This window comes from Ambystoma mexicanum, chromosome 2p, assembly GCF_040938575.1.
Source record: "Ambystoma mexicanum isolate Mex_15411 chromosome 2p, UKY_AmexF1_1, whole genome shotgun sequence".
Lineage (NCBI taxonomy): Eukaryota > Metazoa > Chordata > Amphibia > Caudata > Ambystomatidae > Ambystoma > Ambystoma mexicanum.
Window position 1 is genome coordinate 102,081,126 of NC_090923.1, and position 16,057 is coordinate 102,097,182.

Below are 16,057 nucleotides of genomic sequence, written 5' to 3' on the forward strand. Positions count from 1 at the left end.
AATGTTCGCAAAATCTGATCTTCCCTCATCTTCCACACCACCAAACTCCTAATTTCTTCCCTCATCTTTTCTTGTCTCGTCTACTGTGCTCCTCTTTTGCCTCCCCGCTTCACATCTTGCTCCCCTTAAATACCTCTACCATTCTGCTATCCGTACTCTGTTCCCTCTCTCTTCATGACTTCATCTCCTCTTCACTCTCCTCACTTGACTGGCTCTCCTTTCACTCCCAATTCAAATTCAATTTCCTCTGTCTCGTCTTCAAATCCCGTCATGATCTTGCCCCTCCCTACCTCTCCTCCCTCTTCTCCCTCCTCTCATTCTATTCTCCCTCCCGTCCCCTCCATTCTGCTGATCACTTCCTACTCACTGTCCCACCCGCGCCTTGTGCCCCTTCCCGCTTCTGCTCTTTCCAGCTCCTTGCCCCACTCCACTGGAATTCATTCTCGGGAGGATAGCTCAGTTGCAACGTTCTCGCCTTGGAAGCAAGACGACGTGGAACACCACATGTTCGAACCCGGGTCAGCGCTTAGAAACCTCTGGGTATTAAGCGCGTTATAAATCTCTTTGATATATTGGACAAACTAGGGGTCTCATATACCAACTACGCTGATGATACCCAGATTCTTATCCCAATCCAGGGTGACTATGAAAAGGACACCAGCCTCATAAATAAAATCTACCACATCATCCAAACCTGGATGGCCACACATGGCCTATGTCTTAACGACGACAAGACCAAGCTCTTAATCATCGGGTCTACCAGTAAACTTAACAAATTACCCCATCTGTAGAATTCCATCACGATTGATGGCATCAAAATCAAGGTAGCCAAGGAAGTTAAAACCTTAGGATTCTACTTAGACTCAGCTCTCACCCTCGCCAAGCAAGTAAATGCGACAGCCTCAGCAACTAGTTACACCTGCAAACGTATTCACGCCTGTAAACCATACCTATCCACAGACAGCTGTACCACCATAGCGCGAGCCCTCATCCTTTCCAAATTAGATTACTGCAATGCACTGTACCTAGGCACCAGTAAACATAACATCAACAAACTCCAAACCCTGCAGAACAATGCCCTTAGAACAGCCCTAGGTATTCCCAAAGGGCAACACATATCTGTCCATAGAAGAGCTGTCAACTGGCTGGCCATCAATGACTGTATCAAATTTAAAACTCTGAACATTACACACAATTGTCTGAACAACAAAGCACCTGCATACCTCACAGAAAAATTCACAAAGTACACTTCTGAACGACCCATCAGAAAGGCCCTCTCAAACAGCATCAAAATCCCCAACTTTAAACTGAAAAGAACTGGTGGGTCCAGCTTCCCAGTTCTAGCAGCTCATCTCTGGAACTCCATCCCAGACGCACTCAGAGCTACCCCTTCCTTCTATGTGTTCAAAGCTAACGTCAAACTCTGGCTTCACACCAACGACTGCTAAATGCCTCAACTGTACCTAATACTCTGTACATTTATTGTAAATTACTTGAAACTGTAACATATCCTACATGTAAGTCATCTGACATTGTAACATAAGAAATGCTTGATATATGATCCTGTAATATAAGAAATGTAACATATTTATGTACCTGTAACTTAAGATTTTATTATTTGCAATCGCCCAGTTGCTTAACGGCCAGGTGCGCTCTATAAATAAATAAACAATACAATACAATACAAATAACCTATCATATCATATCATATCATATATCATATCATATCATATCATAATTCTCTCCCTCTCCCTTTCCGCTCCATCTCCTCTTATTCATCCCACCTTCTTCAATCTCCCTCTTGACAGCTCTCTCCCACTTCCTCGCCTGCTTTACCCGATTCTGGTCTATTCTAATGATCTCTGCAAATTGTTCTGTATATTGCTCTTGGTTTTTTGACTCATGACTTGTAGTATATTGCTTTTTTTATGTATTCCATGTTGTTTCATGTAAAGCGCTTTGGTGTAAAGCGATATATAAAATTTAATAAATACAAATACAACTTGTAGAGCCCAATTACCTACTTTCTGTTAGGTTAGATAATCATCTTTTAGAGAAAGTTATTGTAACATAAGCTGTCTACCAACTGGACACAAGTAAGGGAAGGTTGGAACGTAGCTTTTCAGTGTCAGTGTTAATACCCGATTTCTTGTGAGTCACCTGCTGCCACCATGTAGAAGTTCTGAGTATCCACGGGTTCCTTTCTCCACAAGTGGCCTGAAATGCCACTGAGCCCAGTGCAGGCCTGTGTACATAGAGGCTCTCTGGAGGGCTGCTGCCTGTGCTCTTCTCGTCTGGGAGCAGAAAGGTTATTAGTGCGAGCATTACCTCCTCAAAGAAATAAAATGACCTTCCATTTAAAAGATGACAAGTAGTGAATTAATTGTACATAAACCTGCCGTTCCAGTGGCAATTTGCCGCTCTAGGCCAGGGCCTGCTCTTCCTAATTGTAAATACACCACTGAGTCTTCGACCGGTTCACTTGGTACCTTGAGGATAGCTGCCTTGGAGATATGATATGATATGATATATGATATTTTATTTGTATCGCGCTCGTACACAGGTGTTTCAGAGCGCAAGATCAACTTCAATCTAGCTTTCGTACTAAACACACCACCAAGATCGCACTCATACATCTCTCCAATGTTCTCTCCAATGCAGCACTCCAAAACTCTCTTGTATATTCATTCTTTTAGACCTTTCTGCTGCTTTCGTCACCGTCGACCACCTCTGTCTCCTCCTCACTGTCGAGGACCCTTTGTTTTGCAAATCTCCTCCTGCCTGGATCGCCTCCTTTTTAATATTTTACAATCTCTTGGAACTCGCAAACCTCTGACCCCACTCCTCTCCATGTTGACATCACCCTCTAAACCTCTTCCCTTGAAAGACCTATATCATCCTTTGGCTTTCACTAGTTCCTTTTTGTTAATGACACTCACACATTGTTCTCCTTTCCCTCCTTCACCCCAGCTATCTCGGAATGGATTATGAATTGTCTGCAATTCATCACTTGATGGTCTTCCCCTGCCTCATGCTAAAATCTTCAAAAAAGGAAGTCGTCTTTCTCCCGGCGTCCAATGTCATCCCTCGCATCCCATCTCCTATCCCCTTCCCACCTGACCTTCTTGTTACCTCACCCAAGGCTCACAATCTTGGGGTGTCTTTGATAGCGGCCTACAACTACAACAATTCATCACTACCATTTTGCATGCTGCTTATATTGACAATGTTAACAAATTAATTCACCATAATAGGTTAGTGAGTGTTGTATATGTTTTATATAATTGTATTGTTTCTACAGTGTTATTCAATTTTTATCATGAGACACTTTTGTTTTGAATGAACTGTTTCATGGAATTGATTTGTTAGGGAGAATTTTCTGTAAAGGCTAATTTCCCAAACCTAGTGAGTCCCCCAGCAGCTTTGCTGGATTTTTGGGGTTTATTTTTTTCTCCTGCTAAGAGTGAGACTCTTTTACTCCCACTCTTAGACATGATTTGAGGTGTTCCTTTGTCTTTCCATGTGTTTTATGGGCTATGGGGTCTTTTACTCCATAGGGTCTCATGTGTTTTTGATGTGGGTTACACAGCACCCTCCGTGCCGTAACCCAGGGGTGTCGTAGCGACCCCCAAGCATAGACTCCATACCCTGGGACTGACTACTATCTCCCAGGGCATGTAAAGTCACCATTGGCTTTAATAGTCCCAAATTATGAACAGAAACCAGTACAAACCATCATATTGTGGACGTACTGGTCGGGGCAATTTGATTGCTGGATACTACTTTTTATATTCGACCGCGAATATATCTCTATGGGATTTTCCCATTGTTCGAGGCTACCAACTTTAATTATTTAATTCCTATATCCTCGAACATACTGCCGGTTTATTTATTTAATATTAATTCACCGGTTGGTATTTTTTGCCAGAACTCGATTCTAAAATGGCGTTTGTGTTCTCTTCTGTGACTCCGTTCCAAGTCGAGCCCTTTGTTCCACTTTTTGGCGGGCTTCTCCACAGAAGTCTCCAAAAGTGGTGCCACTCTGTCTGGGTACCACAGGGTGTGTGGGAGGGGGTTTAGGCACCCTGGACTGAGTTGCCTTGGCAACTCAAGTCGCACTCTTGTGTGATTGGCCCAAGTGGTGAGCCGGCCGGTTCACCACTTAGCATGTTTGATTGACAGCTGGGCTGAATGAATGGGGGTTTGCTGCATAAAAGCAGGGCTTTGGGGACTGGAACTTCAAAAGTCGACACAGGACCTAAGAATCCGAGGAGGGAGAAGCTGAGCCGACCTGCAACGACGACACCACCGGTGGAGCCCTGCTGAACCGTCTCACCACTTTTCCCGATGACAAAGGAGATCTCCAGTCCGGAGAGTCTTCTTCCTTTGACCGGAATACCATGGTTTACCACTACCTCGAATAGAAGGGTGGTACCTTTTAACCGAAGAACTCTGCAGCTGGTTTCTTCCCTGGCAGTGCAACGACCTTCCTCTTTCCTCCACGGCGAGACCTCCTCTTCCTCTGGACGAAACCCCGCTGGAGCTTCCTTCCGACTGAAGGTACTGTGTCCCACCTGGCTTCCCTTGCGACAGATCGTTTGGGGGGTGACAGTAAAGCCTCGACTTTCTAACCTGGGCTGGCCTGGGACAACCTAGCTAACTTTTCCTGACTTTAATTTCATTCTTTGTGTGCGAACTATCTACAAGACTCTTTGGGCATAACCCTACTGTGTGAACCTGGACCCCTTCTACTTGTTCTCTCCAAGAGTGGGCCTTGCAATTGACTTCCTTGCTCTCCATTAGAACTCTGCCTATCCTGCCTTACTGTGGTTCTTTTAAAAAGTATTGAAATGTGTGTGCTTCCATAACTCTGCCTTTTTCCCTAACTGGTGTTTCTCATTAAGACTTGTCTAATAAGTAATTAGGGTTGTATATATATAATAGTGACTGTGTGTTGAATTTACTTACCTCTTTGTGCTAGTGTAATCTACAAGTGTGTCTTTAAATAAATAACTATATACTTTTACACCAGAGCTCTGGTCAGTGTTTGCTTGTGCTACTGTATCTCTGTACCTATTGTGTATACTCTATATACTGCCTAACTCTTCTTGAGGGAAGTCTGACTGCTCAGCCACAGCCACAGCTACCAAGTGAATCTGTGTGGTACAGACTGCTACCAAGTGGGTTTACTGCCAAACACCTGTAGTCTTAAATCTTTTGCAGTGGTCCCTAAGGGAACTGCACAGGTTTCTGCCTAACATGATTCACTTCGCATTATATGTTTTATCTATTGTATTGTGTGTACATATTTAAACTAATAAATGGCCAAGATTTTATTTATAAACCAATGCGCCAATAAAAGAAATACAAATACTAGTCCGAATAATACACAAGATTCTTGGTTACACCACTCCCTTTATTATATTCACACAGGGCGTCCACTTGGTTCCCCAAAGTATTTAGGACCGTAGCCCAGTGTCCATCCCTACCTCTAGGTCAGGGTCTGTTACACTGCATACATTAAACAGTCACTCATAGGATTTTATAGTGTTTGCAGGTACTTCTGGGTTGGTCTTTGGGTCTTTCTATGTTGAAATTACGCTGGTCCTCCTGGACTGGGATCTACCAGGTGTCACCGCTCTGGTACCATAGATCATCAGACAGGGGTCAGGTGCTTCAGGTTCAGTTGAGCACCAAGGTGCTATCATGTTACCCTCTGTACTGGGCCTCAGTTACCCTTTTCGTTCCCAATGCTTTGCCAAAGTTGACCTCTACCAGTTACTTGGCCCCACATTTACCTGGCTATTAAACTGCCACCTTCTCCACCCTGGCAGAAAAACCATTCTGGGCCAGCCTTTCCAGAGCACTTTGTCTCCTTCCTTGCTCACAGTTTTCGATCTCCTCATCACTAATGCTTTTTTCTATTTCCTCCAGTTGTTCCCTTGAATCCTCTGTTTCTAATCACTCGAACATTTTCCTCCACTTCTGTCTTTTGATATCCCTCCTCCTCTCTCCTCTCCCGCTTGGATATTCATTATCCTCCTTTCCGCCCTCTCTCTCGTTAGTCCTCCCTCTCCTCTCTTCTTTGCTTTTCTCTCCACTTGCCTTTCTCCACATCTGTCAACCAGCTCTTAACACCCAAACCTCTGTATAGACAGCCTTCTCTTTTATATCCCCTCCATGGATTGAAAATGGGGCCTTTAGAAGAGAATTGAAATCACCTGTTTGAGAATCAGCGTTGGGCCATGTGATTGTCTGGGACACAATTGGACTTCAGACTCTCCTTGTGTGCTTAGTTGCACTGAACGATGAGCCTAGGTGCTGCGCTCTGAGGCAACAGAACAGCTCTCTGCCATTTTATTGCCACAAGGTTCTGCCCTAGAGTCTGCACAACTCCAACATGGCACCTACAGGTTTCAGTGTGTCAGAGCTCTGCTATCTCCCTGTCCCCCGGTTGACCTGACTTGCCCACCAATGTGGGGCTGTCACATGGTCATCGCCTTAACCCATGTTTGTTTATTGACTTCTCTGTGGTACTTGGGTCTTTCCTAATGACATGCAGTTCACAGGATCCTGCAAACACATGCCTGTGAGCTAGGCCCCTCAGTTTGTGAATTTATTTACTTTTAAACTCATATTGGGCATGCTATTTGGGTACCAACTAGAGTGGGAAACTTTAATTACGGAAAGGTGACACATGATGCTTGGTTTGGGTTTGGCGCCCTGCGGGGACATCCATTTATTGCCTCTGGGGCCAGCATTGTTCTGTGGTTTATGGCCTTTGACTCCCAGGGTATCAAGGGACCAATCTCCTAGCCTGCCTGTAGTGACGTTGTCCCAATATTTAAAATATGCTCTCTCTTTTTCTTTCCTTCAGACCATCATCACGATATGCTCCAATCTGCCCCAGACTAACTTGAGTACCTTGGTGGTCAGCATCGTTGCCCTTGTGATACTTGTCGGAGTAAAGTTTATGAACGAGAAGTTCAGCTCCAAGCTGCGAATGCCTATACCGATTGAGCTCATCGTGGTAAGCACATGGAGGCTAAATTAGCACCATTCATGAAGCAGGAGAGTGCGGCATAATCTGGGCAGTTATAACCAATTTATTTTTATAAACGTCAGTAGACCACATCAGAAGTTGACTCAATGCCTCTTTCCTGTGTGACTCTGTCAGGAGAATAACTGATGTCTCTCTTTCTAAAAAAGAATATGGATTAAAAATGTTTTTAATAATATCCACTTTTCTTTTCAACATTCTATTTAAAGGTTTTAAAATAAAATACAAAAGAGGGCATGGCAAAAGATTATTATCTGGCAGAAGGATATAAAAGAAGACGGGAAGAGCTTGTGGATGAATTCCTGAGGAAGGAGCATATCGGGGAGATCCACAAAGCCATAAAAGAGGTTGAAGGAAACCTCATATGGAATTCTCATTCGAAGACGATATTCTTTTGTGAACTCGGTGTAAACTCGCTGTAAAGAAACCTAGGGAGAATTAAATGCTCTGGAACATATTGTTTGAACAAGATCTTTCTGAACTGAGTATAAAAAATCAAAGAAACTTGTTTGAAAGAGACACTTTTATCATTCTAAAGAAGACTGTTGTTTGTAAGAGACAATATGTCATTCTATCTAAATATCCAGGAGAAAGGAAACGACCCTCTGGATCCACGGATTTCTCTGTTGGATGTATCTGCTTTGTTTCTGCAAAACATAAGTCAGTGATATTTCCTTGCACTTTTAGTTAAGTATTTCCAGTGTGGGGGTCAGATTAGTTTTGGACACAAGGACAGTTTTATAGGTTTGACGACTCGACACAGACTGACCATTAGTTTTAGTTTCCTTGGGAAGGAAACTCTGTTTAGTATGGGGACAGAGGCGGACTCCCTCACACGCAGACGAAGTAACGGACTTCGCCAGCAGAAGACGGGGAGCCGAAGATAGGAGGGAGGCCCGCGCACAAACCACGGCCAAGCAGTAGAAGTGACCCGGCCCTGGTGAGGACGGCCCTGAGATGCAGCGAGGACCGGAGCCGGGAGAACAGGACAGCTTGAGCACCACGCCCAGGCAGAAGAAGCGACCCCGCCCTGCAGACGTCGCGAAGATTAGAGCCGTGTGCAGAGAACAGCCGAGGAAGGCGCCGCAGGAGCGCACCAAGAGAGCGGGATATCGTTGGTGGCCCAGAGGGAGCACCCACATGCAGTGATATGAAGGACGTGCCCAGCAGCCACTCTTTCAGGTACGCGGTGCAGGGGGCAGTGGGGGCTCACACTAAACAACACCAGCGGAGAGCGACGAGGGGCCCAAAGCCTACAGAGCTAAGGGCCCCCCAACCCCTCGCCAGACTTCACAGGACCCAGTTAAATAACCCCTCAGACAGCAAGTGGGACCAGCGAGACCAGTGAGACCTGCTCCCCTCATCCCCTCAATACAGACATTGGACATACTCAGCTCTACTGTGGGGAGACAGGCTAATATATGCTTTGCAGTAATCACCAGGATTAATCCTCAAGGACCGTACTTCAACAGAGCCATCACACCTGACCCGGAATGGGGGTCCTATACTCTAAGACAGAGGGCGAGTGGAAAACTTGGCAACCCCCCGTAACAAAGAGAGCTGAGGTGGGCAACAGAGATCCCATGAGCAGTGACATAGGGCACAACCCCACTCACCAGGACTTGTAAACGCCAAGTGGGGGCACAACTAGGGGATACACCATACCCCTTCTGAGCCCAGACAGGTCAAACAGAGCAACAGGCACCCCCAAAAAGGGCTGGAAGGGCAACAGAAGCGATAATATAGACAAATCCTACCAGCACCTATGTCAAAATCCAGGGGGAGGACAGCGCAACAGGACCAACATGCACAACAGAAGAGAGGGGATCAGAGCCTAACACAACTGTGGGGGCCAGAACATTCCAACCCATCCACATCCACAAGGAAAAAAAACAAGAAGCCCAACCCACAAAAGCGATCACGGACACGCTGGATCCTGACATGGCAACCAGGGAAGACATGAAATCATGGTTCGGGGAGTTCCAGATGCAATTCCTAGCAACAACACAGACACAATTCAAAGCCATGAAAAAGGACATGCGAACAGCTATGCAAGAACTAAGAATGGAGATTACGAATCTGGGAGAAAGGACGGACACCCTGGAAAAAATAACCCAAAACCTGGATGAGAAGGCACAACAGAACACAGAAGTCCAAGAACAACTCCTGACACGCACTCACAACCTTGAATTACAGTGCGAGGATCTTGAAAATAGATCACGTAGATCGAACATAAGAATAAAAAATATAGCAGAAACGGTGGAGGACAGAGATCTGAAAGAAGCATTACAACAGGTCTTTAAGGAGATCCTGGACGCAAAGGAGGAGGAAGAAGTAGGAATAGACAGGGTCCATAGGGTAGGCCCAAAGAAGATAGGAGAACCAGGTGCAAGGCCACGAGACGTTCTAGTTGCCCTCTCCTCATATCCCCAAAAAGAGCTGATATTACGGAAAGCCTGGACAATGGAACACATCAAGATGAACGGGGAGATGGTGCAACTATATCAAGATCTGTCTCAGTCCACTTTACAGAAGCGCAGAGAAATGGGCCCAGTGGTAAAAACCTTAATATGAAAACAGATCAGATATAGATGGACATTCCCCTTTGGGCTCCTATTTACATGGGAAGGGAAGCAGAGGAGGATACCGACATGTGAGGAGGGGAGACAAATATTGGGCACACGCGCCCAAGAGGAAGAACCGCAAGGGGAGAAGAGAGATAAAAGAACCGAGTAAAGGTCAGAATGGCACTGGACGAGAGCAGAAAGAAAGGGATATGGTATTTTGCCGAAAGAGAAGTGACAATAAATGGAGGAGCGCCTGACGTCTCGTCGGAGCAATCATGGCATGTCCACGCATGATGACACAAAGAGAAAAAGCGGGAAGGAGGAGAGTTTTCGATAATATAAGGTACGGAGTGGGGGTGGAGGGCCCCCGTGGCACCTTTTGGAATCCAGAGGGGTTTAGTACACCCTACAAGTTACCCCTGAGACAGATGAGCATGGCGCGCACGGCGCAACTCCTGAGCGATCATAGAAACCAGGGCTCATCCCAGGGAAGTTTTGGGGGTTGGGGAAAAGTAGGCGAGTTGGGGTAAGCCTAAGGGGGAGGGGAGGGTAACCGGGAACCACCATAGTGCTCATGGAACATATCAAAGGAATCAACTAGAGACTCTCCATTTAGAAGCGTGATGGGTACCAAGGTTCTAACATATAATGTCTGGGGTCTCAATTCTCCTGTCAAAAGGAAAAAGGTAGAACATCATCTGAAACAAGACAGATATGGCATAATCATGTTACAAGAATCACACATAAAGGGACAGGACAAGGGAAAGGTACGGTTGAAGGGATACAACCAGATGATGCAGGCAAATGCTAAAGACAAAAAGTCGGGGATTCTGATCGCATTCAGGGATTCCCTAAAGGTGCAGGTTCTCCAAACAGAGGCGGATAAGCAGGGCAGATATTTGCTAGCTAACACGGAAATAGAAGGCTACCCCCTAACTCTGGCAGCCGTCTACACCCCAACAGAGGTCAGGAGGGGTTCCTCAAAGACATACTTGAAAAGCTGGAACGCTTTGCCTCAGCGGAAATAATATTGGGGGGATCCCTCAATAGACAATCAGCTCCCAGACAGCAGGGACAATATGCTCCCTCGGAGGCCCTTATAAAGAAAATGTCCAACCTAGCACTGGGAGACATCTGGAGACGCATTAATACCAATCTCCAAGGTTACTCACACGTACACCACACGATGTCTAGGATAGACTATCTATGGGCCTCACCGGGCATCCTAGGCAAAACACGAAAGACAGACATCGGCTCCATATCACTGTCTAACCATGCCCCTCTTTGGGCTGAGATAACGCTAGGCCCACGGCTGACCGGGTTATGGAAATGGCGACTTCCCGAGGAGATAGTCAGGGATCCTTTGCTGGGGAACAATATCCGAGAACATATCACCGAGTACCTCACAAACAACAACCACCCAGACATATCGATAGAAACACAATGGGAAGCCTTAAAGGCAGTAACTAGGGGCACTTCATTGCATTGAAGGCCCAAAAAGAGAAGCTTAACCACCAGTGGGAAAGGGAGCTGGAGGCCAAAATTAGTAGCATACAAGCAGAAATATTGCTGAAACCAACCATCAAATTACAAAAGGCCCTGAGACATGTCCAATGACAGTTAGAAATGATCCGCATAAAAAAAGCAGAAAGGCACCTGCTCAGGCTAAAACACTGGTATTACACTAAGGCAAATGGATCGGATAAACTATTAGCCAGACAACTGAAGGGGAAACTACAAGATAGGACAGTAATGGCTCTCCGGGATGACATGGGGAATAGAAAGACCCAAACAATGGAAATGGGGGAGATATTTCAGCGGTTCTACAGAACCTTGTACTTCTCAGATCATCCGGACGAGAATCTCCAAAAGTCATATTTGGAGGGGGTGGACCTTACAGTGCTATCGGCCACAGAGAAACACACACTAGACAGAGACATAACACTAGAAGAGGTCAAGAAGGCGATTAGAGATCTCCCCAGAAATAAGGCCCCGGGCCCAGATGGCTACACAGCAATATTCTATAAGGAATACAGAGACATACTGGCCTCGACCCTGACTGAGTTATATAATTCCTTCAAAGATAAACACAATATCACCCCAACGATGAATGGGGCTAAGATGCTGGTGATACACAAACGGGGGAAAGACCCTGAATTACCATCCTCCTATAGACCGATAGCACTGATAAATCTAGACGCTAAGTTGTACACTAAAATATTGGCCCCCAGACTCACCCAGGTGCTCCCAAAATTGATCCATCAGGATCAGTCAGGGTTCGTCCCCGGATGACAAACACATGACAATATCAGAAGGGAAAAAATAGGAATAACATGCCCGCCGGCGGTAATACTAACATTGGACGCAGAGAAGGTGTTCCATCGAGTAGACTGGTCCCTACTATTCCACATATTGAGAACAATGGGGATAGGAGAAACATTCATCAAAATGATAAAAGCCAATTATAATTCCCCTAACATGAGGGTAGCAGTGAATGGGTCCTTGTCCAACAAGATACTTATCGAGAGAGGGACGAAACTGGATGCCCACTATCCCCCCTGCTGTACGCAATATTCCTGGAGCCGCTGCTAACGCAAATAAGGGGCAATCAAGATATAAAGGGCATAGATATGGGTGGGACTACCCACAAAACAGTAGCGTACGCAGATGACATGTTGATAACGATGGGGGACCCCAAAAACTCTCTCCCTACCCTTATGCAAGAGATTGACAAATATGGTTCCATATCCGGACTTAAGATAAACAGGCAGAAATCAGAAATTCTGATACTTGCGGGCGATACAACACAAACTCATTCGGTAGCAGACAATCTCCAATTAAAAATTGCCAGGATGGGGACCAAATACCTGGGTATCACCCTTACACATAAAATACAGCAATTATACTTTCAGAACTACCCGAACCTATTGCAAAAAATTAAAAGGGACATGGAAAGGTGGAACCCATTATCGATATCATGGTGGGGGCGGATAATGGTTATCAAGATGTCCATCCTACCCAAACTTCTGTACCTATTTCAGGCCCTGCCAATCATTCTTTAAATCTTTAAAAAAAGCAGTCAAGGAATAGATCTGGCAAGGGAAAACTCCCAGAGTCTCAAACTCGGTTCTAACAACCTACCGAAAAGATGGGGGATGTGCACTGCCCCACTTTAGAAGATAATATGAGGCAGCCCAACTATAGGTGCTGAGGGAATGGATACTGGACAACTTCCAAAAACTGTGGGTGGCCCAAGACAGGGCAGTGGCGACAACCACAACAAGACATTTGCTAGGGGCGGGGAAGACACATAGACATCCAAACCTACACATAAGCGAAATTATGCAGGCAGGTTTGGAAATTTGGGACGAAGCAACTAAGAAAGGTACTCTAACCAATGACCCAGCCCCTTTATTGCCCCTATTTAGAAACTCGGAATTTCCGCCAGGTCTAGAGAAAAAGGCTTTTCAGAAATGGGAAGAAGCGGGATGCTATATGGTGGGGGACATGTATCAGGACCAACAGATAAGAACTTTTGAAGGTTGCACTGCTCTAATGCACCTGAAGGGGCAGGATAGGTATAAATATGACCAACTGTACCACTGGCTAGACACACCGAGAATATGACAAGCAGCCACCAGCGAACTAGCCCCATTCAAACACTACATCATGTCAAATGATGGACAAAGAAGTGTGTTTCGAACACATATAGATTCATCAACTCCATAGAGGAGAAGGTCACATGGCAATATATCAAGAGATGGGAAAAGACTCTGAGAAGGACGATCCCCGGGAGTCGGTGGGAATACACGTGGGGGATGATATCCAAACTTATGAGAGCAATACACTCAAAAGAAATGTGGATGAAAATCATCCTACAATGGCACTACACACCAGAAAGGCTCCACGCGATGTTCCGTGACTCCCAAGACGTATGCTGGAGGGCATGTGGCGGGGAAGGTAACTGGTGACGCATTTGGTGGGACTGCCCAAATCTACAACAATAATGGAGTGATGCGAAGGACCACATGAATTCAATGTTCCCTGGGGCAGGGGCTCTGGGAGCGGAGGTGTGGCTGTGTGGGATCTGGGACCCTAAAGACAAAACCCTTACCAAAACACAGAAAAGACATTTTATGGGACTTCTAATGGGGGTGTGGTTGGAAATCGCCCAAAATTTGAAGCAAAGAACCCCGCCCATCGCAATAGACTGGATACGTAGAGTGTGGTCCCACATAACAATGGCACACATCACTTACAACCTGCAGGGGAATCATCAGAAATTCAAGGAGGAGTTGTCGGACACGTTGGAGTACCTACAAGTGACTATGTGGACCAATGGTGCCCACACAAAATCAGGATTCTGGATATGTTCAGATAAGAGACTGAACTTACAAACAGAAACCAAATTGATGGGTGGAACATCCCGGGGAGAGGGGGTGGGAGGAAGGGGATTGTTTTCCACATGTTTATGTTATAAAACTTAATAAAAATATTTTCAAAAAAGAAAACTGCTTGTTCAATTTCAAAGGGATTCCGAGTTTTTGATTCTCCAAAAAGTCCAATGCAATTTTTGGAATGACTTTGATTCTGTACAAGTAAGGAATCCTTTGGCGGCTGCCTTCTTGAGGTAGCCCTGAAAGTTCCCTCCAATGTGAAGGCTGCATTTGGATGTCGTATTTACTACACTTTTTAGTGAACCAAATTGGCTGGAGAATGTGAAAGTGCCACCCCTGTGCTGCTATAGATGAGTATGGTTTCAGGAGACTGTTTGTCAGAAATGTACATTTTATTCTGTTGCTGCCATGTTGCCAAATTAAATAGAAATTGTGGTTTTGAGTATAACGGGTCCAACAAAGAGAACACATCTGCACTATATTTTCAAACAGGGATCCTTGATGAAAGTGAGGCCTGATTGTCTGGTCTCGCTTTGTGGGACAGAATTACAAGGATCATTTTGGATTACAAAATCCCAAAAGCTCAAGACTGCACACATGCACAGATGGCATTCTGTCACTTTTGGTTCCTTCTGATGGGGCTGTATGATCCGCAGATTGCTCATCTCATTAACTGCTTTCCTTTTGCTGATCAGTGGGAATTGGTACATTTCTGATGAGTTGATTTCTCAGAATTGGTGCATATTTTCAATTTTTATGTGTGCAGGGAAATATAACAAACTATAATGTCATGAACGCTTGATCCGTATACCATCATCACTGTAAGGCCACCTAGCGCCCGGTTTAAGTATTACTGCCTTATGCCTGGCTCTACCTCCAAATGCTTTGTCTTTGAGAAGTTGGAGTATCCATCAGAAAAATGTTACCAAAAATCATTCTGATCTTCTGTTTTTTCAGCTTGTTATTGGTACTGGAATTTCCTATGGTACAAACATGTCTGCTCGTTATGGAATCGACATTGTGGGAGTGATCCCAGCGGGGTAAGAGTGGAATTATCATTGTTCTGAAACTATTTGAAACTCTCAAGGAACATTGCTTTTGCATCTAATGCTTAGTTAAACTCCATTAATGAACTGTTTTTATTTATGATTAAGTAACCTTTCTGCTTGTTCCATAGTTGATACAAGATTCCTTTCGGCTGATTATATATTTGTTTTTATTTGAGGCGAGGATAATGCCTCTTCAAGAATCTTGGTACTAGAGAGAATACACAAGGCCTCATTCCAAGGTTGGAGGTAGCCAAGGTGCTATTAGGGCCAGGGCTACCCCCTTTCCGCATACCGGTCCAGGTTCCCTGAATGGAGAAATACCGGGCCATTCCAACCTTGGAGGACCCAGTATTTCCCCATTCAGGGAACCCAGACCCTGTGCATCCCCATTCCCATTCGAGCCCCCAAAGGGCTCAATAGGAATGGGAGGGAGCTAACAACGGGCCCGTTAATAACGGTGCCCGTTGTTAGGTCACCTGAGACTGTCAAACAGGTGCTTTACAATGGGCAGTGACGACCTGTTGCTTGGGATAATAGGCCTGAGCAACGTTTGACCCTTAAACAAGGTTAGACGGAGCCTTTACCAACTAGAACAGCCAGTGGTGACAGCCATGACCATTAGCAGCCGTGTAAGTGCTGGTAGTTGACTTTTTTTACTGGAGTACCCACCCAGCGGGAGGGTGTGGGCGGATGGTGGGGCTCACCCTCCATAAATATATGCATCTCAGACCCTCAGAAAATTAATCATGACCACCTTGGAAATAGCTCAGTTTCTAATGTTGTCATCAAAGTATAAAATGTGCACCCCTTTTGAAGCACCAAACTGTATTACGGTTACCACCACGATTACAAATAGCAGTGGCGGTGTAAGTCCCCATTTTCTTTTTGTCCATAGGAGTCAATGGGGCCTTTTCGGCAGAATTACTGTGGCAGTGAAGTGAACTGGTCTTGTGGGGAATTATCTCTCCTCTGAACCGAACGACC

General features: G+C 45.3%; 1 protein-coding gene across 3 annotated transcripts in view; it reads left to right on the forward strand.

Moving 5' to 3' along the window:
* Positions 1–16,057, forward strand: part of LOC138566252 (solute carrier family 26 member 6-like) — a 1,150,832-nt gene that overhangs the window by 654,013 nt on the left and 480,762 nt on the right. For all 3 annotated transcript variants that reach the window (XM_069643338.1, XM_069643340.1, XM_069643339.1), the window contains exons 7-8: positions 6,878–7,030; positions 14,982–15,064. In XM_069643338.1, the coding sequence (XP_069499439.1) occupies positions 6,878–7,030; positions 14,982–15,064 (236 nt within the window). The remainder of the gene's footprint in view (positions 1–6,877; positions 7,031–14,981; positions 15,065–16,057) is intronic.